At 38.3% G+C, this 23,549-nt stretch overlaps 1 protein-coding gene across 9 annotated transcripts in view; it reads left to right on the top strand.

The window, feature by feature from the left end:
• Positions 1 to 23,549, top strand: part of BMPR1B (bone morphogenetic protein receptor type 1B) — a 188,138-nt gene that overhangs the window by 110,190 nt on the left and 54,399 nt on the right. For all 9 annotated transcript variants that reach the window (XM_039322848.1, XM_039322853.1, XM_039322850.1 and 6 more), the window contains one exon: positions 3,389 to 3,584. In XM_039322848.1, the coding sequence (XP_039178782.1) occupies positions 3,512 to 3,584 (73 nt within the window). In that variant the 5' untranslated portion in view covers positions 3,389 to 3,511. The remainder of the gene's footprint in view (positions 1 to 3,388; positions 3,585 to 23,549) is intronic.

A 23,549-nucleotide genomic window follows, 5' to 3' on the forward strand; every position in this document is an offset into this window, starting at 1 on the left:
TGCCTTATATTTCCAATTACAATAAGCCTATGTGGTGGGCTAGGCTGAGAGTAATTAGCCGGGTGTCAGCCAATAAAATCCTGTAATTCAAAGTGGATTTGAAAATGGGTTTTCCCACTATAGGTTCAACATCTTAACTCTGCATCACTGTCTCTATATGTAATCAACAAAATTGTTTTTGGGTTTTTTTGTGAAACAAGCTAACATTAAAAAAACAACAACCCCAGAACCAATCATTAACCTGTACAGAATTTCTTATGATTTATTGGTTTCCATATCAGTGAAAGAACAGTAATATTCAGTTCTTGGTTTATGCCATTTTTAATGCTCTCAGACCTTTCTAATACAAGAAAATACACTCTAGGTAATTAGAAATAGGAAGGTAGAGTTCACCGCTGATAGGATTAAAAAGCATAGAAACAATGACAATTCTTCATTTATATATAATTTTAAAGACTTTTATTGATCAAATCCCCCTACAGAATTTAATATTTGTCCTATCAATATGTAATTGAATGATGTAATATAGATAATATCAAATTAAAAAAAATCTAAAAACTAAAAAGTCTTCTTATAAATCTGGCATAATTAGAATAGTTCCACATATTTATTTTGAATTGTGCTGCTGTGATTATATAGGGCCCTAATTATTCATTTAGATGAAGTCTGACTTCCTAATTGATCCAGGGTTATGAAAACAAAAATAAAATGAAATAAAATTGGATCCTCCCAATAGAATTCCTTAAGCTTCTTACAGTTCAGCCAACTTGTTTATTCTGCCAAGGAAAAAAAAGGTAGTATTATGTCAGAACTATCTGTATATATTATTTTGGATAAAGGGTGGAGTCATATGTAATAATAGAGTAATTTTACTAGAGTTATCTTCTTTAATAGCATTACTATCATTTTGCAAATTGTTAAAATCCCTTAAATATGAAACTTATATCCATAAGTTGTTATGATGTTGCCTCCTTAAATCAGTTTTCCTTCCAATCTGTTGTGCCTTAAACTTTAGGTCACTGAAGTTTAGCAGAGTAAGTTACTAAGTAAGTAGAAATGTAGGAACAAATGCACCATATGCTTTTATCCATATGGATGTCTTGCCCCTTTCCTTTTTTTTTCAAAAAGATATGTCAGTGGTTGATAAAAACCACCTTTTTGCAAACTTTCTACAGTGATGACTATTTTTGGAAAAAAATTCAAAGTGGTTTTGAAACAAAGCAGACACACATTCAAGATACATTAAGAACTGTCATAGAATCACTTTCGTGACATGAAAAATGTTGTAAGATAGGGCACAGATTTGTGGAAGATGATTGAGAAAACAGTTTTCAAGTATCTCCAGATGAAATCACACCTGCTCAAAAATAAAAAAGAATCAACATGAGGAATGGTTGTATGTATGCAGTCTAGTTTGTCTAGTTTGTTCCAAATTTTCAATTTAAAAATTGCCTGCCCTTTATAGAATTAAGTATATACACTCTTTCCAGAAAGCTACTGTTGTGTGAATTTTCCTTAGCATGTTTAGACTACATAAGTCCTGATCATATGAAAGGAACCTTGAATGAATGAACAAATGTAATTAATGTTTACAGAATTCTGTTGCTGGCTTTTTAAAAAATCATATAGTATTCATTGGTTGATGATTGGCATATGAACCAAATACATACTCAAGGTTTGAACCAGAAGGATTTACTTTCTCTTTCAGATTCAATCCTATACCACAATAGAGGTTTTTTTTTTTAAAAAAGCAAATTGATGATTTGATATTTATGCCTTAAGTTCTTAGTATGTGCAGCAGCATATAATTTAAGTGTTAAGATAGTGTTCTATAACTAAATGAACAGATATGACATATGTGATTCATTGGGTTCTTTCTGCAAGATGGAATTTTCCTGAAAACACCGAAGTGATATTGGCAAGAGTCTAGTTTAAGATGAAATGTAAACATAAAGGTAAAGGTCTTCCCTGTCCAGTTGTGTCTGGCTCTAAGGGCTGGTGTTCATCTCAATTTCTTAGCCAATGGAACAAGGGTGGTCTGAAGACATTTCCATGGTCATGTGGCCTGCATGACTTTAAGCCAGAGGTGCACATAACCCTGTTACTTTCCCACCAAAATGATACCTATTTATCTATTTGCAGTTGCATGCTTTCAAACTGCTAGAGACTAAATTCCAAGTTATTTTCTTGGTGTTTCATTTTTTTTACAAGGAGTAAAATAGTAAGCCTTTTTTTTTCTTGTAATCCTTGACTGAAGTAGCAATGTTATGCCACTCTAGCAATGTTCTCCTGAGAAATAGATGAGAAAGTTTGTGTTTTAACATAGTGCAGTATAAGAACATTAAACTAATTACAATCACTAAACTAATGGACCTAGATGAAAAATATGATTTAATTTATTTATTAGTTTTTTAACTCTTTTCTATAAGAACTCAAGATGACTAATATGGGGACTTCCTTCTTGTTATCTCCATGGCAGCAACCCTGTATATGGACATGTCTGCAGGTAGGGTCAAGGGAGTTTGAGGGAGAGCAAGTGACAAAAGGAGCAATGGTACAATGCCATCTGGGATGGGCTTGTATTGGGATGGAGCGTCTGTTATTGAGAGAAAATAATTTGATCCTGTAGATATTTATGCATATAAGCTTTGTTGGCTCAGACTCCCACTGAGTATCAATGGATAAGGGTAGATTTGAATCTGGGTCTTTCCACCCTAGCCCAATACTATGGATCCCTTTACCAAAGGATAAACTCCCACTTGATAGAATGGAATTTGCTTCTAAGTAAATATGTACAAGGTTTTGTGGTGAGACTGAGTTACATGCATAGGACAGAGCAGTCTGTTGCCCTCAGCGGGCTTCAAGCTGCTATAGAGACTTATAAGTAAGATTTGATTTATTTATTATTGTTCCTTTTGAGGAAGTGTTAGAAAAGGGCAATTGCCAGCGTAATACATTCAATGAAACAATATTTTAAAAAAATTACAGTTAATTTGTGGAGGGAAATAAAATAGATGTATATTTGTTTCTGGATAATCCCTGGCAGAAGTATGTATTCTGTTAGAAACTATGTGTTAGATTTTTGAAGCAGCATGGCTTTGTTTTGTGAACATAAGTGTGAAATTGATAAGGGAGCTGAGATTCTCTCTTATTCTGTCTGAGTTTCTCTCTCTCTCTCTTTCTCTCTCTCCTGTTTTTCTACAACTTCTAAGTTTACATGAATTCCCTGTGTGGGCAGCAATCAGTCCATGCTCCTGTCTCAGGAATCCAGTCCTGCTTAGAGTCCCACTGCCCTTTTGTTGTCCTTCCTGCAAGGGTGATCAGTTGAGGACTTTGTGGTGACAGAACCAGTTTGTAACAGGCTTGTCTTTCAACTTCTCTTCTTTAGGTTCTGCTGGCACAACTCATCTGAATTGCTGAGAGGCGGGAGCAGGAGAGCTCTCTGCGAACTGAGCAAGGGAAAAGAAGGGGACTACGAGCTGCTGCCGCTATTACTGCTGCTGCTGCTGCAATGAACTGGCTAGATGAACCAAACTGGCAACTTCACATTTCTTTCCTTGTGCTTCTCTCCATTCACACGAAGGGTAAGAAGATAAAATGCTCTGCAATGTATTTCTGATAGGGTGTAGAACATCTTGCTATGAAAAGTGCAACTGAGGCAGAATATCCGAGCTTCTTGTGTGTGTTTTTTAAAGATTTGTGTTCAAGGTTTCACAAGGTAAATGGTTTATAGTGTGGCACATGGAAAGGCTTAATTTAGAAATAGATGGATGTTATACTTGCAGGCCGCTCCTTTGTTTTTCTATCTTTTAAAAATACTGCTATGTGGTTCTTTGAATAATATTTCAAATAGAATTATGCAGTGTTCTAGAGAGCACTTTCAAAATCAGTAGCAAGTGATGCTTAATGTTGCCATTTTAAAAGAGCTATTGGAAAGAAGAAAAAAGGCAGTATTAAGAGATTTGGGCTCTTTGCATTTTTAAGGTATTGTAGGTAATTAATGCAAATGACACTTGAGACACTTTTTTTCCATAGAAGAACTGAAAAACGACTGAAAAGGAAGAAAGAGAATTTAATGATCTCTTCTGGGATCAAATGTTTAATGTGCTTCAAAAATCTAGAGAGATATATAGCAGAAGAAAGAAAACAGACTGATTTAAATAATATTAGTAATTAGTACATCTCCATGAAGTCAGCTGTGGAGTTACTCTGGTCAAAAATGGAACCTTTCTATTAAGTTGAACAATATTGTTTAGCTAAACTTAACTGGTAGTTAAGAAATTAATTTTCAAAGCTTTATGTAACTTACAGTGGAATACAGTCTTTTGACATATTGAAATCCATTAATTTGAACATATCCAGCTCTCACAGTTGTCTGGTAGCAAACTAGTGTCTTAAATATACCACTTTGGATTATGAAGGTTTACCTTACATGCTCTTTGAGGCTACATTGCCTGTATTTACACAAAACCCTGAAACATGGTGACATGAGTTTCAGGCATATGCATATCCTTCACTATGTGTGGCCAAATTCGGGAACATCCACTTAAGTTTTAGTTAAATCACCTTTGTCTTCCTATCCCATCTGCATAGTAGCAGATTCTGAAACCAAGAGCTCCAGAAGTACCTTAATGAATGGAACAACTCATATTTTACTTGTAGAATTATCTGGCTCGTATCCAAGGTAGAATACCACACAAGGAGGAAGAATTTTCTATACTCACATAGATAAAACAATCCAAGGAATTGCTTATGGAAGATAAATTCAGCTTTCATAGATCAGTCATTTTTTTTGGTCCATTCTTGGCCCTCAGTATTTCTCCAATTTTTTTTTTTTTACCTGTGGCCTCCTTCTGACCTGTGTCCCTCCCCTGATTCCCCCTCCTGTGCAGGTCCCATTCTGGTGAAAAAGATCAGTACTTACACATTTAATGTAATGTATTAGTTGAGTAATGTGAGTCTTGGGACAGTAACGGCTGTGTATTCTAGCTTAAACAAAATGGTATTTGCAGTATAATGCATTTTATGTTTGGTGGTCCCCATGGCACTTGCCATGCCCTCCCATTACATGCTTTTCACGTATACCCCTTGAAATATCCTTGTTTTCCCATGTTATTGAGGAAGTTCAAGGGTGACTTGAAGAATTAAAGACTTAAACAGATTTTGGATAGTTTATATTCCATTCCCAGATACATACAGCTCTTCCCACCTTAAAATGCAGATTCTTAATGGTTTGGCTGATTCTCAAGGGAAATAGATCTGTACTGAGATACGAACATCTGTAAGGGTGTGGAGAGATTTATGCAGGAAACCTGCAGTGAACAGCTGAAAGACTAATACTGACAATGTTTCCATCCAAAGGAACTGAATATTGTTTTTTGATTAGAATATTAAAAATGGGAAACATGAGCAAAACTAAAACAAATATGAATACAGAGTCTGAACTAAAATAGTATCTTTCTTTTCCTTTTCCTGAATCTGTGCATAAAGCATATATACAGACCTTACTTTCATTTATACTTAAATTATTAATATTACCAGGTATTTTACAGGGAAGTAAGGCTATGAAATTCATATCCATTATTCAGATTGTCCAGAGAGCAGAATATCTCTATGTTTCTATTTCCAGGTTTTAAAAAATAAAAGCAGGAAGATTGTTCTCTTTCCATGTTTAATCAAATGATATTTTATGCTATGTAGAAGTATGCCATTTGGCACTTACAAAGCCCAAATTATTATCTTCAGAAAAATCTTACTCAGAAAAATATACTTATTCGTACATCTTATCCTAGAGCAGGAGATTGTTTTGCATCTCAAAATGGGTTATCTTGTTTATTTCAAACAAGATTAAAAAACACTTGATGTACACATTGCCCAAGGCCAAGCTAAACAAGAAACTAAATGTATATGGATTTTCCTTGAAATCAGATAGAGTGGAAATGGAATGGACTATCTGTTGATGCTTGTCCTTCACAGGATTTTCCCAGCTGAAATGGAGATCTCTGAGCTTCTGTTGGCTTCATTAGAGAAAATATATATAGTTGTAACTTTTCCGTAACAAATCAAGTAATAATTTGGTTGAGTTTTATTTATATTGGGAAAAAAAAGGAAGAGGGAAGAGCTTAATAGATTGTAATCCAGTTATGATTCAGGCTTCTTCTTGAACCTAAAATGTTTGGAAATCTATTCATATATCTCCAGCAGCTTAGTAGTTTAGCAAAAGACTTCCATTGTTGGATAAAGAATTTGCTTTCTTTTATTTATTCTGTTCTGTTTCTTTTATTTATTTATAAGCGAAGAATGAGGAAACCATTCATGTATATTGCAGGTAACTAAAATAAAAGATATTTGATTTGAGTTTATATCAGTGATGGCGAACCCAAACCACAACCCAAAACCCACTTATTTATTGCAAAGTGCCAGGGCTGCATCAGCACTGTGATTCCCTCAGGGAGGGTGGGGTATGTGGCCCACTGGGTGGGTGTGGCCAGGGTGGTCACAGCAGACTGGGTGGGTGTGGCCAAGTAGGTGTGGCCACCTCAATACTCTAACATCTCTACTCGAGCTTGCTAGCCGGCCATTTTGCCTGCTTTGTGCCGGGCGGCAGCAGCCTAATGGACCTGCGCGAGCTGCTAGTGGCCACGGTGTGCGTGCCCACAGAGAGGGCTCTGAGTGCCGCCTGTGGCACGCATGCCATAGGTTCGCCACCACTTGCCTTACTCAAAAATTGCCTTATTTTTTTTTATTCCCCTACTGTTTTCAGTACAACTTCTGAAGAAAAAGCCTTGAAAATTCTTGAATCACTTAGAGAGCTAAATAATAACAGTTCTAAATTGGGAAAGGGACTTCATGAATACAGAAGAATGGTATTGTGCCTGGAATAGCAGATGTGGACATAATTTGTAGTTAGAATTTATTTATTTATTTGTATCCCGCTTTTATTATTTTTACAAATAACATAAGGTGGTGAACATATCCAACATACCTATCTCCTATTTTCCTCACAATAACAGCCCTGTGAGGTGGGGTTGGGCTGAAAGAGAATGACTGGCCCAAAGTCATCCAGCTAGTTTTAATGGCTAAGGCAGGACTAGAATTAATGATTCTTCTGCTTTCTAGCCAAGTGCCTTAACCACTAGACAAAACTGACTCTCAACTAGGCACACTACTTTTTTTATGCATTCATTAATTCACAAAAATAATATATGAAGAGGAAGTTCTAAGTAAATACAAGTTAGTGTCCCTAGGTAAGAAGAAAGCTGAGTTTCAGATTATGAGGTCTACTTGGAAAAGACTCAGAGAGTATAATGATCAGCTTGTGGATAAGCTATTTAATTCAGTTGAGCTGTTGAAGATATAGTCATATATCTTAACCAGTTTCTCACTCTTGTTTATCCAGATGCTTTTCTACAAAGCAAAGACAGTTGGGTTTGATGCTAGTAAAGGAGTCACAGGTGACACATCTATTTCAGCCATCTTTAAAAATCTCTCCAAAATAGGTCACATAACTAAAAGTACAGATGGTAATTATTTATAAAGAAAACCTGTAGACCCAGTAAAATTCAATTAATACATATTGTAAGGTAGAAAAAAACTTAACTTGAGTAAGGTTGTTGGTGTTTGGGGATGGTAAGAATCAAAATGGATTTTGCAAGTGACTGAGATGTTTTTTCATATGTAAAATATTGGGTTCTTGTCCCACTCAATTTTAGAAGGCATCTGTTATCATGTGATATAAACCTGATTTTGCCTTTAAGTTAAGGGAAGCTGCTCATCTCTATTCAGGAGCAACCATAAATTATTCTGAGTGTCTCCATGACAAGAGTTGATTTGACTTTTAAAATGATTCTAAAATTCCCTCTGTTGAACTCTCATCTGTTGCATACAACTACATAAACTAGTTCAGCTACTTAAAGAGCAAAATATGGCTCTTACTTTGTCCAGATAAACTCAGTGAACATAGAGGAAAATAAACATTGCCTTGATTTGCATTATGAAAATCCTATTCTGGGTTGTGTTTTGGGGCTGGTGATCAGTTAAAAAGATCCACCGTCTTACAGCTGCTCATTCCTTAAATTTACTATTCCTGAGTAATTCTATACGGAAATGTAAAAAATAACTCCGCAAGCTAAACACATACTTTTTATTTAATAACTTACTTCTCAATATTGTAATTGTCCAAATTCATTGGAACTGCTATTGCAAAATGTTGGGAGTTGTAACTCAAATGTTACTAAGGCTACTAAATTTGGGATGATGATCTGAAACTCTGGCTAAATAGATGTATATCATGAGAAAAAGTCAGGTTGTAATAACAGTCAGAGTTCCATGAATCCAGATCAGGAATCTCTTGTTTAATAATAGCTAACAAATTGGGATAGTAAAAATAGGTCACTTGGGTTTACTAATTAATCTGGCTTTGGTATGAACCCAAAGTTTCCTTATTTATCCATAAGGAATCCTTCCTTAATACAAATTGGAAATAAAAATCCTTGGCAAAATTCACTTAGCAAAAAATGGGAGAGACTAAAGAGTTTTACTAGTCATTGTGGCTCAGTTACTCATGATACTGTAAGTTTCAAACAGTGGCCAAAATCAGGCTAATAATTTGTTGCTTTGTGGCACATTTTAAAATAATACTTCATTTCAGAGTAAAATTATCCTAGATGTCAAATTACAAATGTAGTGGAAATCTCATTAGCTGGGACAGCTAGGTTATCCCCAAAAGGAATTTCTGAATATTTAGAACTGGTAAATTATCTTGGAAAGATAATGGGTTCACTCTATTGATTTTAAAACTATTTCCCCAAAATATATGAAATTTATTCCATGCACGTCTGGTTTTATTCTCAACTATACATTCAATAAATATAGCAGTTTTAATGCTCAGCATAAGTGGTTCAGTGGCTCAGCGGTTAAGATGCTGGGCTTGTCGGCTAGCAAGCTGGTAGCCCAGGTTTGAGACCCGAGGGCCACATGACCTGTCCTCGCCCCAGTTCCTGCCAACTTAGCACTTTGAAATCATGCAAATGCAAGTAGATAAATAGGTACCACTTTGGTGGGAAGGTAACAATGCTCCGTGACATCATGCTGGCCACATGATCATGGAAATGTCTTTGGACAACCTGGCTCAATGGCCTTGAAATGGAGATAAGCACTACTCCCTAGAGTTGGCAATGACTAGCGGAGTAAAATCCGCAGGGACTCTTACCTCCTCCTAATGCTCAGCATGATAGATCTTGGCAAATGTATCTATTATCCCTTGGAGAAAATTGGTATTGTTTTTCATTGTTTTTCCCTTTTTGCTGTGAAAAGGATGTAGTATTCCAAGACAACTTCTTAATTAGAGTATGCTTTTTCACACTTTTCCATAGGACAGAGCTATTCATGTTTTATAATAATTATGTTTATTACTTACAGAATACTGCCCATAACTGGTAGTGTACAAAAATGAAGATAACAGGTCCCTAACTGCAAATCTATAATCTAATATTCCAGGCTCCCTCATTTTAATTGTCTAGCAACATTTGACAAGTTTATTACTAAATTTTTATAATCACTTCTAAAATATTATATTAAGTGGATACTTTAAACTGATATGTTTAGAGTTAAATAGAAGTTGGTCTCTCATATTATCTAAAAAGCTTGTCTTTCTTTCTCGGTTGTCATGTTCCACAAAATTCTAATAAATATGTTTCTATAAGACTGCTGTCATGTTGGTGTATTGTTTGAAAAGAATGTAAATTATCTTAAAACCTCAAACATTTAACTTTCTTGGGGTGGAGGAAGCTAACACTTTAGTCAGTCCTTCCAGAATTTGGCAGTTACTGCATATCCTGTAGAGAAAATATTTAGAAGGTTAAAGCTGTGATATGTTTTGCTTATCTCAGCTCCTGGAGACAATAATCCGAGGAGCTTTAGGGTCAGCAGAACAGAAGAAAATCAGTAGCATTTGAAGGGCAAGTTTCAAGGTAGCATAACTACAGTGAGATATCTCTCAACACATTATTTTTCCCTGAACTTTATTTCTCCAAGCTGAACTTTTAGGTGATATGTAATTTCTTTCTTAAGGAAGAGAACACATCATTGAGAAGGAAGGAAATCAGGATCTTGTTTTCTGTCCTTTTTTATACACCTGAATATGTCAGCCTGCTTTCATCCTCAAATAACTCTTCTACATAGGTTAAAGTGGGTTATTACATTCATGCACTTGTATGCGTTTCTTGTGGCCAGTGTAATGCAGCTCAGTTCTGAAGTAGGAGATGTAGGTAGTTCTGGACTTATGACCACAATATGGTCATAACAGAATTTCAGTCGCTAAGAGAGGTGATCATTAAGCAAGTTATCATATGACTAGGCTCAATTTTACAATAATTTTTACTATAATTGTTAAAACAATTCACATGGACATTAAGCAAACACATTTTCCCATTGCTTTCTCTTGTTGGATGTGGCTGGGACAGTTCGGTATTCTGCAATCATCATAAATGTGAGCCACTTGCGAACACCTAAAGCCTAATCTTAACAAAAGGATTACTTCTTTTAAATTAAAAAAAAACCCTGGCACATTGCAGAGAACAAGAACATTGCTAATCCAATCAAATACTGCTTTTTTAAAAAAAAACCTAAATTCCCATCCTTTGCACTTCTGAAGTTGGGGGAGCCAGAGCAAAACTGAAATATAACAATGTACAGTAGTTTGAAGGCACCTATCCTGTGTTTAGATTTTCAGATTGTCTTAAACACTTATCTGGGAGTAAATCCTATTGGAACTTACTTTTGTGTAAGTGGGATATGTGTATGGAAAGGAATGAATTGGGTTTTAGAAAGAAAATCATCTGGAGCCTCTGCTTCATGACTGACCATTTGACTGTGAACTGAACTTCAAATGTCCTTGCTCTACTAGAGCTTGGCTGCATTTCTCTTAGAGTTGACCTGAATGTTTGCCATTTCAGGTTTTGGTTGAAATAAACTGTTTGAGTTGACTCACTGGTTCACTTCATCCAGTGGATACATTTTCCTCATACATGAGGAGAATTAATAATTTGAAGGAGAATGTTGTTTTTTTCAAATCACGACACATTTTAATGCAGATACAATTATATTATAATGCTTTAAAAATATTATTTAGGAGACATTTTATCTTATCATGGAGACTGTAGGCAAATATGCTAGCCTCCCACACAACAACTGTGTGTGTTTCTGACAGAACCAATGACACACATCTGCTGCACTGCCCAGTGTACCACTCATGATATGTGACATTCATCCTGATTATCAGAAAGTTTTGTTGTTTTTCTGATTAGAATGAGAGAAAATCAGAGTTGGAAGGGACCTTGAAGTTCTTCTAGTCATTATACTCTCTTCTTTACACTAAAACAAAGCAATCAGCCAACAGCAATCAGCTTGTTTAACTTGCTAGCCCAAAAATATGTGGAAACATCCAGATTTTTAATCCTTTGCAAAAGCCAACAGGGGGGGGGTCATCTGAATTTGGAGCTGGGGGGGGAATGAGGTTCCACAGGGCAGGTCTAGTGACAGAGAAAACACAACTCCTAGACCTCATAAGATGACACTTTTTAATAGATGGGTGCTGTAACATTTCTGGTGTGATGAGCAGAGACAATCAGAGATGGATGGTTCCAGAAATAACCCTGTTCCATGTGGGGTTTTATAGGTAACTGCCAACATCTTGAATTATACCTGAAGGCCCATTGGAAGCTAACCGGCTTGTGAGGCACAGATGATACATAATGCATTATGGACCACCCAAAATTGCCCATACTGCTACATTTTCAATCAGTGGTAGCTTCTCTGTCCTTCAAAGAGATGAGTTTGTTTTCTTGGAAGTAGGAGTAAAGCTGCCTTGGCAGATAGGTTTTTAAATTGGTAAAATTATATAATGCATAAACTTTGAAATTAGGCCAGATTTTGAAATTAAAAGATAATTTATTATAATTCACTGCATTTGAATGCAGAAAAAGCAGTTCCTCTTTTCTGTGCAAGCTTAAAATAACTCTTAAAATCACTCATAATTATTTTTTCTGTGTATTTCCTTCTTCTGCCTCATTAACCTACCCAAACCATGTATTGCACAAACCTCTAATATTTTAGCCAAGCCAGCTAGGATTTGTTTATTTAGGTAAAACTGCTGCACGTTGTTGGAGTGACTTTACAATATTTCTGTAAAGCAAAGTAAAAACATAGAATCAAACTGAGATGTAGCTGGAAATTCCTATAATTTGGCACAATCCATGTTGTATGACCAATAATTTGTTGGTTATTTATCTGATGATTAGCATGAGCTTTGAAAATGGTATTCTACAGAGTACCGTTTGTGGTATGTGTTGAGTCCTCGAGTCAACGGCGAAAGAAGATCGCACATTCTGTTAATTCCAACAGCCTTTTATTTTCAGTAGTTCTCTCTCCAACACAACTCTGAGGCTTGCAGGCCTCTCTGTCTCCTTTAATAGAATCCCCGGGCAAAAAGGTAACAATCTGGTGCGCTTCCGTGCCTTGCGCGTGCGCGCTAGGCCGGCGCCACTCAGTCTGGTCCCGGGCAGCTTGCAACAGCCCGGGACCATTGCAACGTCCCGAGCCTGCCTTTGCAGGCTCAGGACACAACAGTGTGCATCAACCTCAACTTCTACAATCTAAAGATACAGAGCAAAATAGTGTGTTTGGAGAGTAGAATAAATGGGACAATAAATAAACTTAATTAAAGAAGGAATTTATGTGATCAGAAGAATAAAACTTTGGAAGCAGAGCCCTGGGAGCATCCAAGTAATTGAAATATACTTAAAATTTATATTTCAAGGAATGCACCATACCTTGCTTGTATGATGAAAGTCAGTACAAGTCAGTACAAGTCTGTGCATTTCTTTGACTTGTAAGACTTTGACTTATAAGAACAGAAGTAAAACCAATATAAAAGCCAGAAAAAAATGACCCCGATGTGTAACCTCTGTTACACTGATTAATTTCATGATGAACCTCCTAATATACTTATAGTTAGTATATTAATACTAATATACTCATTTCATACAATAATGTGCTTAGAGAAAAAAAACTTTTACAAAGTGCATCTTTGTAATTCTCAGTTTTTTACAATTTCAGCTTGTGTCCAGACATTTCTGACATGAAATCAGTGTGCAGTCCTTGATGTTTTTGAGCTTGGTTGTCTGCTTGCGCAGGTTGTAAATGACTCCTTTTTAAAAAGAATGTAGAGTGTAAGGATAGACAGGAAGAAGACTAGCAGAGTGCTAGGAGTCAGGAGACCCTATGAAAATCCCTTAATAGCACAATACATTGACAGACTCGACCATAGTTTCAATCAGAAACACTGAACATTCTAGAGCAAGTTCAATCCAAAAATACTTGGCATTCAAACAAATAAGCCATCAAAAGAGAAATAGAGATAAGCCAAATTTACAGACTGTTCAAAACAGAAATAAATAGAAATAAAAAAATGTTAAGAAAGGGACAAAAAGACCAACACCCAGATAAGCAGGGATTAAACTAGACCACAGGTCGGCAACCTGCGGCTCCGGAGCCGCATGCGGCTCTTTGAGCCTTCCCCTGTGACTCCCAGCCTCCTCTGCCTTTGCAGAGAGAGACAGAGACAGAGAGAGGCAATTGCGCTTCCCTGCTTCTCTCTCTCTCTCTCTCTCTCTCTCTCTCTGTGTGTGTGTTTGTGTTTTTGTGTGTGTGTGTGTGTCTGTGTAAAAGAGAGTGCACTCACAGTATTCTCAGAGGAGCTGAAAAGCTTACTGGGCGGAGCTCCTCCCTTTGCTGCGTCTCTGCAGGAAGCAGGAAACAGGAAGGGCAGGAGAGAGCTAGCTAGCCCAGCTAGGCTGACTCAGGAATTCTGGGAGTTGAAGTCCATGAGTCATAAAAGAGAGGTTGCTTGTTGGACAACAGCTTGAAGCTTGCCAGGTGAGCAGCAGATAGGAGGGGGGGGAGAAAGAGAGAGAGAGAGAGAGAAAGAAAGAGAGGGGGGGAGGGAAGAGGAGTGGCAGACCAAGGGCAGATAGAGAGGGAGGGAGAGAGAGACAGACAGAGAGAGAGAGAGAGACCCTTTTGACATCTAAAATGAAGATAACACTGCATATATCCTTTTTTTACCTTTGTGTGTGTGTGTGTGTGTGTGTGTATACACATACATACATACACACACACACACACACACACACACACACACACACACACACACACCTATAATAAAGGTAAAAAAGGATATATGCAGTGTTATCTTCATTTTAGATATCAAAAGGGTTTTGCGGCTCCCAGTGTTTTGTTTTTGGTGGGAAACGGGTCCAAGTGGCTCTTTAAGTGTTTTGGGTTGCCTACCCCTGAACTAGACAAACAAGAAAACAATACCGTCATCAAGGAATTATCAAGGAGAAAATCACATCAACAACAACACTGGCAGGGCAAGCTCCTGAACCAAATCCCACACTCACTGGCACTGATGATGTTACCTAGTCTGATAGTAAAACATCTGGAAACAAACAACCAAGCTCAAAGAGGATCAAGGACTCCACAGTCCCCAGCCTGAACTACATATATTTTTCTACTGATTAGCAGTCAATGCTGAATGAAAAGAAATTACATTCTCTATACAAATTACAAATAGGAACAAATTGAAAAGTTGATTCACCAGGAAGTATTCCCTCTCTTCTTTGTTATCTGGGTAATTTGCTCCTCAAATTCCTGATATGTAACCCACATGTAAAGGTATGTGCTCATTCCAATTAATACATAGAAGATAAAAGGGACAATATTCAGGATAGTTGTGTAAGTGTTATTCAGCCTATCTCAGGGGTGTCAAACTTGCCACATCAGGTGATGTGTCGTGATGTATCGCAACGTTTTCCCCATTGCCGGAGCTGGGGTTTTGGCATGAGCCGAGGTGGCGCAGCAGTTAGAGTGCAGTACTGCAGGCCACTTTAGCTGACTGTGTTCAGCAGGTCAGCGGTTCAAATCTCACCGGCTCAAGGTTGACTCAGCCTTCCATCCTTCCGAGGTAGGTAAAATGAGGACCCAGATTGTTGGGGGCAATGTAATATATATATATATATATATATATATATATGTTTTCTGAGGTTTTCGCGGGTATTTGTATGTCTTTGGTTGTTCGGGTTTTCTCCCGTGTAAAATTGGAAGTGTCTTGGCGACGTTTCGACGAAGTCCCATTCGTCATCTTCAGGCTGGTGTTTTCAGCTTCGTGCTTTGAGCAGCAATGTGTGGTCTTAGCTGTTTCTTCCATTTAACTGCCAGTGGGGGTATGAACTGATTGGGTGGGAGCTTGGCTGTGTTTTGATTGGGTGGAGGTGTGTTCTGAATGGTTAGGGGCTTGGCTGTGCTCTGATTGGCTGGGGGAGTGTTCTGTTTGGTTGTGCTCAGGTTAGTCTGAGTTGCAGAGGGGTTTGAGATTTTGGGCTGCCTTGCTATTTTTTGGCTTCGCGTTCGTGGTCGTGATTCCTCTTCATGGAGGGTGTCAGTTTGCTTCATGTATGGATTGGAGGGGTTTAAAGTGGCTAATGATGCAGCTGTGGTCTGGCTTCTGGTTTGTGGTTGTGCCTCATCATTGGTGTGGCTTTGGGTTTGCTTTTTGCGTGGATGTGTGGTGGTGACCTCCTGTGTGGTTTTTGTGAGTGTGGGTCTGGTATCATTTTTTGTGTTAGGGAGTCGTTTGTCAATAAGGGCGAGTTTCCAAATGGCTGGTAGGCGGGAGGTATCATCTCACTTGTTCATGCTGTGTGGGCGTTTTTCTATCTCGATGGCTTCTCTGATTATTCTGTTATTAAAATGTTCACTTTTGGCAATGGTTCTGGTATTTTTAAAGTCAATTTCATGTTCTGTGGCTTTAAGGTGTTGGACCAGGGAAGATGTTGGTTCCTCTTTTTTGACTGAGTTCTTATGTTCTTCAATGTGTGCACTTATTCTTCTGTTGGTTTGTCCGATGTATGTGGTGGGACAAGTGATGCATGGGATTTCGTATACTCCTTGATTTTCTAATTCAATTTTATCTTTGGGGTTTCTAAGGATGGTGGATATTTTTCTGTTTGTGCAGAATGCTGTTTCACAACATCAAAACAGCATTCTGCACAAACAGAAAAATATCCACCATCCTTAGAAACCCCAAAGATAAAATTGAATTAGAAAATCAAGGAGTATACGAAATCCCATGCACCACTTGTCCCACCACATACATCGGACAAACCAACAGCACAACCATCTCACCCCCTCAAGGAAACTGCAGCACCTAGGCGCGGTGATAGACTCGTCCCAGTGCAGGGTATACCTTTCCCAGGAGCGTCAGACCAGCATCTCCAAGCTAGTTCACCAAGTTCAGAGAAACAGAGTACCTCTGATACAGCTCTCGAAGCTCCTGGGAAAGATGATATCTTGCATGGGCATTGTCCCATGGGCAAGACTCCACTCAAGGGAGTTGCAGTGGTTCCTCCTCCCCTACCAGAGGAGGAACCTCAGTACCTGCCAGAACAAGTACTGAGATCACTGAATTGGTGGATATCTCCCATGATACTCAAGGGGAGTATATTCAGGGAGCCGAACAGGATTATGCTCACAACAGATGCGAGCCTATTCGGATGGGAAGCCCATCTGGGAACCCAGATAGCGCAGGGCCAGTGGGTTCAGAAGGACCTTTCTCACAGCATCAATTGGCTGGAGCTTCAGGCCATTCACCTGGCTCTATGTCAATTCTCCCACCTAGTAACGAGAAGACACGTTCTCGTTCTAACAGACAACGTAGCAGCCAAGGCCCATGTCAACAAGGAGGGAGGAACGCGATCCGCGGAACTAATGAAGGAGGCATTAGCTCTGGCTCGGTGGGCAGAAACCAATGTGAGCTCCATCAGAGCGGAACACATCTCAGGGGAGACGAATCTCCAGGCAGACTTCCTGAGCAGAGCCAAGGTGGATCAGTCGGAATGGCGACTGGATACGGGTCTGTTCGAGGAGATCTCCTGGAGGTTCGGACAGACGCATTTGGACCTATTTGCCACTCCGAAGAACACACAACTCCCCAGGTTCTTCTCCAGATTCCCGACGCCGGGATCGGAGGGAACGGACGCTCTCAGATGTCGGTGGCCGGCGCAGCTCCTGTACGCCTTTCCACCGCTGCCATTAATACCGGCAACCATACGCAAGTTGATCCTGGAAGGTGCAGAGGTAATCTTGATTGCTCCACATTGGCCACGGCGCCCGTGGTTTGCCGACCTCGTGGATCTTTCGATATCACCCCCATGCAGGATTCCCCCGGACCAAGTAATTCTCAGTCAGGGCAAGCTGTTGCATCCAGATCCGCAATGGCTACAACTAGCCGTTTGGCATTTGAGCGGCAAAGTTTAGCCAAGCAATCCTACTCCTCAGGGGTGATATCAATCATACAAGCATCAAGAAGACCTTCCACAAACAGGATCTACGATGCTACATGGAAAGGTTTTTGCAGGTGGTGCATCCCTCTTCAGCTAGATCCAACCGCAGTATCTATTCCCAATATCCTAGATTACCTATTGGAGGGACTTAATAAGGGCCTGTCAGTCAACACTATTCGTAGACAGGTATCGGCCCTCTCAACTATACTTTCCTGTGATAACTTAACCTCCCTGGTGCAACATCCAGCGATTAGCGCTTTTTTAAAAGGGGCGGCTAACACTAAACCTCCTGTTATACACAGGTACCCATCTTGGAACTTGCCCAAAGTTCTTCAAGCCTTGACATCATCACCATTTGAGCCTCTTGACTCATGTTCTCTTCATCACCTATCGCTGAAGGTAGCCTTTCTAGTGGCTATTACTTCAGCAAGGAGAATTTCGGAACTAGCAGCACTGTCAGTGAGGAAGGACCTTTGTACCTTCTTTAAGAATAAGGTCGTTCTTAGACCAGACCCTGCTTTCATTCCGAAGGTAAACAGCATCTTCCACAGATCTCAGGAACTGATCCTTCCTGATTTCTGCCCAAAACCCAGACATAGGCTAGAGCATAGATGGCACAAGCTGGACGTGCGTAGAGCGCTGTGTTTCTACGTGAAGCGCACTTCGTCCTTCCGTAAGACGGAAGCATTATTTGTTTCCTTCCAACCATCAACTATGGGAAAGAAGATGTCATCTTCTACCATAGGTAGGTGGATTAGAGCCTGTATAGCCCAAGCCTACGTCTCGCAGGCACTTCCAGTGCCCACACACGTGACTGCCCACTCAACACGCAGCGCAGCCACATCTGCTGCGTGGTCAACACAAGCGTCGGTGGAGGAGATTTGCAAGGCCGCAACCTGGTCTTCTCCTTCTGTATTCATTAGGCATTACCATTTAGACTCCTTTGCCGCAGCGGATGCTGCTCAGGATTCAGTGGCCTAGACACTCCCTCCCAGGGGGACATGAGGGCTTTGGTATGTCCCATCCATTGGACTCTACAGCCATCCTGCTGGAGAAGGGGCGTTGTCTTACCTGAACGCCTTTTCTCAGCAGGATGATGTAGAGTCCAAGCCCCCCCCCCCAGATATTAGGTCTAGTCAGGTATTGAACAAGGAGCTACCATATCAATTCCAACAAAGGTTCTCGCCTCAGTCAAAACTGGGGTCACGCCCAAAGGAGGGGTGTGGCCAAAGTTTTTACCCAGTCTGCCGGGCAGGAAGGCTGTCATAGAACCCATCCATTGGACTCTACATCATCCTGCTGAGAAAAGGCGTTTAGGTAAGACAACACCCCTATTATTAAAGTCTATTTTTGCCTATCAGATAGTATTTAAATTGAATGCTAATATTTCAATATTAATTCTATCTCATTTAATAACATAAGCATTAGTTCCATTTTTTCTATGAGAAATACACAGTTGCCACATTGTTTTAAAAATTAAATCTCTTCTCCTAGAGCTCGCATATCTCCTTTCCAATTCTGTGCTTTAACTTCTTGTGGCTGTATATATCTTAGCTGCAGCTTTTCAGTGAATATGCACTTTGGCTTTGTGGTTGAGCTTTTAAATCCCATGTTCGATAAGTGAAGGGCTTTAAAGAGCTAATTAAAGATGTGGTACAGTTGGTATATAACATTTTGTCTTTACAAGGCTATTAGTAAAAATGACAAGATTTACCTTTCACTCCTAGCATCTTGGATAGAAGGGTGAGTGTGCTTGAAAACAGACTCTGTGGTTTTGCTAAGCAGTGCAATAGAGAAGGAAAAAAAATAAAGAGGCAAAATACTCACTGCAGTTGCCTTAATTGGTCCACAAAGATTTTGCTTTCTGAATACTTCTGAATGTATCTTACAGATTTTTGGCTGCTATTTCATATTTCTCAAGATTTCTATACAATACAGTCATTCTGAAATTATTTTTGGGATCAATTTGAAGGAATCTTATTATAATCACTAAATGTCTTTCAGGAAACAAAATTTTTGAAAAAAATTGTTCTCCAGTATTTATTCATAACATATCCTCTTATTTTTTGGGTCAACAGCGGATTCCTATATAGGACTGTTTTCAGTTTTTAATATGCATCATATTAATATCATTACAATTAATTTTTTTAACACAAATGTAATTATAATTAACCCCATGCAAATAATTTTCTACATCAGCAATTAGGGGATAGTCCCTCAAATTTCTAGGGGGCTTCTGATAGCCAGATTAAAAGCCTTTTGATGATACAATGGACCTTCCAATTGCTATGCTACCTGCTCCAAAACGTGGCTGTACAAACATTTGAACAAAATTGGTAGTTAACTTAAAATCTGACATCTTGTGAATTACTAATTATTGTGATTCCATGATTTTTTTAAGGATTTTAGTGCTTTACAGTTTGATGACTATTTTTGAAGAATAAAAGACAATTTATTAAGAGATTCCATGTGAACTTTGGGACCTCTTTAGGTATAGTGGAGACTAGAGACATGACATCTTAGGTTTGAGTTTTTTGGTTTTCACTGGTGCTTTTGATAGGAATCATCTTCTTGTAGACAGGTGTTGAAGGGGACCTACCTGGAAAGTACTGAACTACGACTGCTTATAAGACTGGCAGTGTTGTGAATATTATACCTTTTGCCAGTTCTACTTATAAAAGTTGTTGATACATTTGCTGATCAGACTTCTTCTGGCTTATCACTGTAATTATTTCGGTACAAATTCTTGCATTGGATACTATAAAGAATTGTACTTACTCTAATTCATCAATTAATAATAGAGTTCAGAATTACTTCTTCCTATTTCTGTTTTCATTCTTATGAAGAAGATTAGTAGAGCAGAAAGTTCTTAGGTGGATGCATATTCCATGACTATATTAGAATTGCTTTCTCTGATATATGCAGCAGAAGTGGGATTTTTTTTATTACATCAGCAGAAGAAAATGAAAGTTAAGGAAATAGGAATTAAAACTATCCTGCTTATCTGCATAAGCAGAGTTTGTAAAGTCTTAACCTGTCCTTTCTCTTTTCTTCTCCTCCTCTTCATTTCACTGTCTCCTAATTTGTTATGCCTTTATAGTAATTTAAAATTATCTGTAACATGGACTTTTTCAGTCCTGGGGGGTAGAGAGGAGAAAGCAAGATCAAAATGTGTAAACAGAGTTGAAGCTTCTTGAAAACATTTCCAAAACCAGCAGCAGCATCTTAGTGCCAAGTTGAGATGAGTTGTTTGTTTCAAAGATCATCTATGTTGTTCCCCAAGAATAATGCTGAATGCAGTGTCCTCATTGAAAATATGCAGAATTAATGTTAAGCTATGTTTGTTAGGATTATTGTTGCTGACATTCTTTTTGACACAGACCATAGTAATATTCAAAGCATTTTAGAAATGCTTAAAATGCAAGCATTTGTTTCTTTTCCCATCCCACATTAAGAAAAAAAATGAGTATCTTGAAGTGGAAAAGTCTATTGTTATAATAAGAGAGATGAATATAGAATAGAATATTCTTTCTTGGCTATGTATGAGGAAGGAATTTATCTCTGGCGCATAAGCACAGTGTACATACATACAAACAATAAAATAATATAATCATAAGATATCAATCCTTTGAACTATGGTGCTGGAGAAGACTCCTGCGAGTCCCTTGGATTGCAAGGCGTTCAAACCGGTCAGTCCAAGAAGAGATCAACCCTGACTGCTCTTTAGAAGGCCAGATCCTGAAGTTGAAACTCAAATACTCTGGCCACCTAATGAGAAGGAAGGACTCACTGGAGAAGGGCCTAATGCTGGGAAAGATTGAGGGCAATAGAAGAATGGGACGACAGAGAATGAGATGGCTGGATGGAGTCACTGAAGCAGTAGGTGTGAACTTAAATGGACTCCAGAAGATGTTAGAGGACAGGAAGACCTGGAGGAATGTTGTCCATGGGGTCGCGATGGGTCAGACACAACTTCGCAATTAACAACAACAACAAGATATCAATAGTAGAAGGTAATAGGAAAGATGAGAAAGATAAGAGTAATAGCAATTTTTGAGGTATCTTTTATTTGCTGTGCGGTTTTTCCTATATACCTACTTTGCCTTTTTCATTCTTCCATTGGAATGGTCATGAAATTTAGAGTTGTGTGTAATTTGCCATACCTGGTATCCTCCTTCCCCATCATTTTTTAGGATGTAGCTTGCTGCAATTAGATCCACCCCTTGAATTCTGAGGGTTTTAGGCTCACTGTTCAGGAACATTCTCTTTGAGTACTTATTTGCAGCCATTATGATAATGAATTTGCATCTAGATTCTGATGTAATCAGAAACTACTTAAGTACATTTTAGTTTCCTTAAGCCGGTTGTCCTTCTGACAGGCATTGTTTGTTGCCTAAAGCAAATCTTATCCCCGTAGTTGTTTATAATCATGATATTGAGGTGTCATGTTTCTCTTCATCAGTGTAGGGAGATATAGCAAGTCACCTGCTGTAGATACATTTTTTCCGGTGGGTAAAATAGTTTATCTTAAATCAAGAGCTCCTAGCTTCATTCTGACATGACAGCTTTCTGAGAGGATGCAGCTTATTACTGTGCATTATCTATCCCTAGAGTAGGATTGTTTTATGCACGCAAGGGACGTGCAATTTATCATTCTGAGGCCATGGTTTTGGTATCCAAGGCGAGTTATTGTTAAGCTTGTGTGTTGATCACACACAGCTCAGCATTTAATCTTATAAAAAGTCATGATCTCAAATATTTCATAATTGTACCATTTGCAGAATGGCAGGCAGCCAACAAAGCTCTGAATAGTTGTTTCTATCCATCCCCTTGTCTGTCTAACGCTGTGTGCTGGTTTTTGTCTTGTAGACATTACACAGTTCTGTGTCAAGGGAACCTACTTTATATTTAGACCTGCAATAAATTACCTTTGGAAAAGGTCCAAGCCATTCAGTTGTATTTCTATGAGTGCAGGCTGTATATTGCAGTTTTTGGATATGATGTTTTCTCTTACTTTCACCTGTTTAGTACTGAATCTTTAAAAGAAAGTTTAAATAAAGCTTCTGTTAAAGAATGTTGATTGGAATAACTTCTATTTAATGCATTTATTTTTTTCCTTCAAGTTTACATTGTGTAATTATGATAAAATATAAAATTGGGGCATTTTGAGTAGTCAGATTTTATCTTTCTTTGGCAAGAAATAGGTACAAGAAAATATGGTGTTGAAAAGTGATAATCACATTCTTGCTTACTTTTGTCTCAAAATATTTCTCCCTTACTGATAATTAAAAATGTATTTAATATCTATCAATGTATAAAATGGGCAAGAACTTCTACCAACAGGTATGTTTCTTCTCCAGGGAAGATAAAATATTTTTTATTTTACAAAAATTTCACAGGATCACAAAATCCTGCAAGATTTTGGCAGTCTCATCTGAGACCTTGTAATGTTTGCTGTATTTCATTGAATTTTGCATGTAACATGACAATCTTCCAAAATTTTTGCATCTCTTAAACAAATGTGCTAAATATTGTTTGCTATTACATAAGGGCCATGTGCTTGTAGGAGCTTCTAAGTAAGGAATGGCAAGCTAAGACATTTTTGAATGAGACAACCATGGCTAACACTGAAGACTGGTGAGTAGACCAATTCCACAGAAACTCTGATCCCACAGAGTAGAAAAGAAGATGGGAGATTGGCCACATCTGTTCCAGATGCCTGCTCCATGCAATGAGGCTATAAGACAGCTGGTTTGAGTGCTGAGAGACAAAGGGTACCATCATGTTTTCAACCAGGGTGGAGCCTTTTAAAGAACATTGAGTTCGATAACTCATTTTCTATTCACTTTCAGAAATTATCCAATTACCTTAAGGTTACTAGAGATCTTCAGAATGACAAGTTTGAAAAACTAACTGGCAATTTTTCCTTTGTTCTTGAATAAAAAATTAAATGTAAGCTTTATAACACAAAGAATTAGAAATAAAATAGCAGAAAACTAAACATTGACCTAGGTAAGGACTTTCTCCAGGACTTAAAAAAGAAGTTGGTTTAAGCCTTGAAGGAATCTTCAAGATGAGAAAAAGAAAATGGGAAAAAAGATTAAATCATATGACAGCATCAGAATAAACTAAAGATTAAGATTGATA

Source organism: Crotalus tigris, unplaced genomic scaffold (assembly GCF_016545835.1).
Source record: "Crotalus tigris isolate CLP2741 ecotype Arizona unplaced genomic scaffold, ASM1654583v1 scf7180000024151.2778019, whole genome shotgun sequence".
Lineage (NCBI taxonomy): Eukaryota > Metazoa > Chordata > Lepidosauria > Squamata > Viperidae > Crotalus > Crotalus tigris.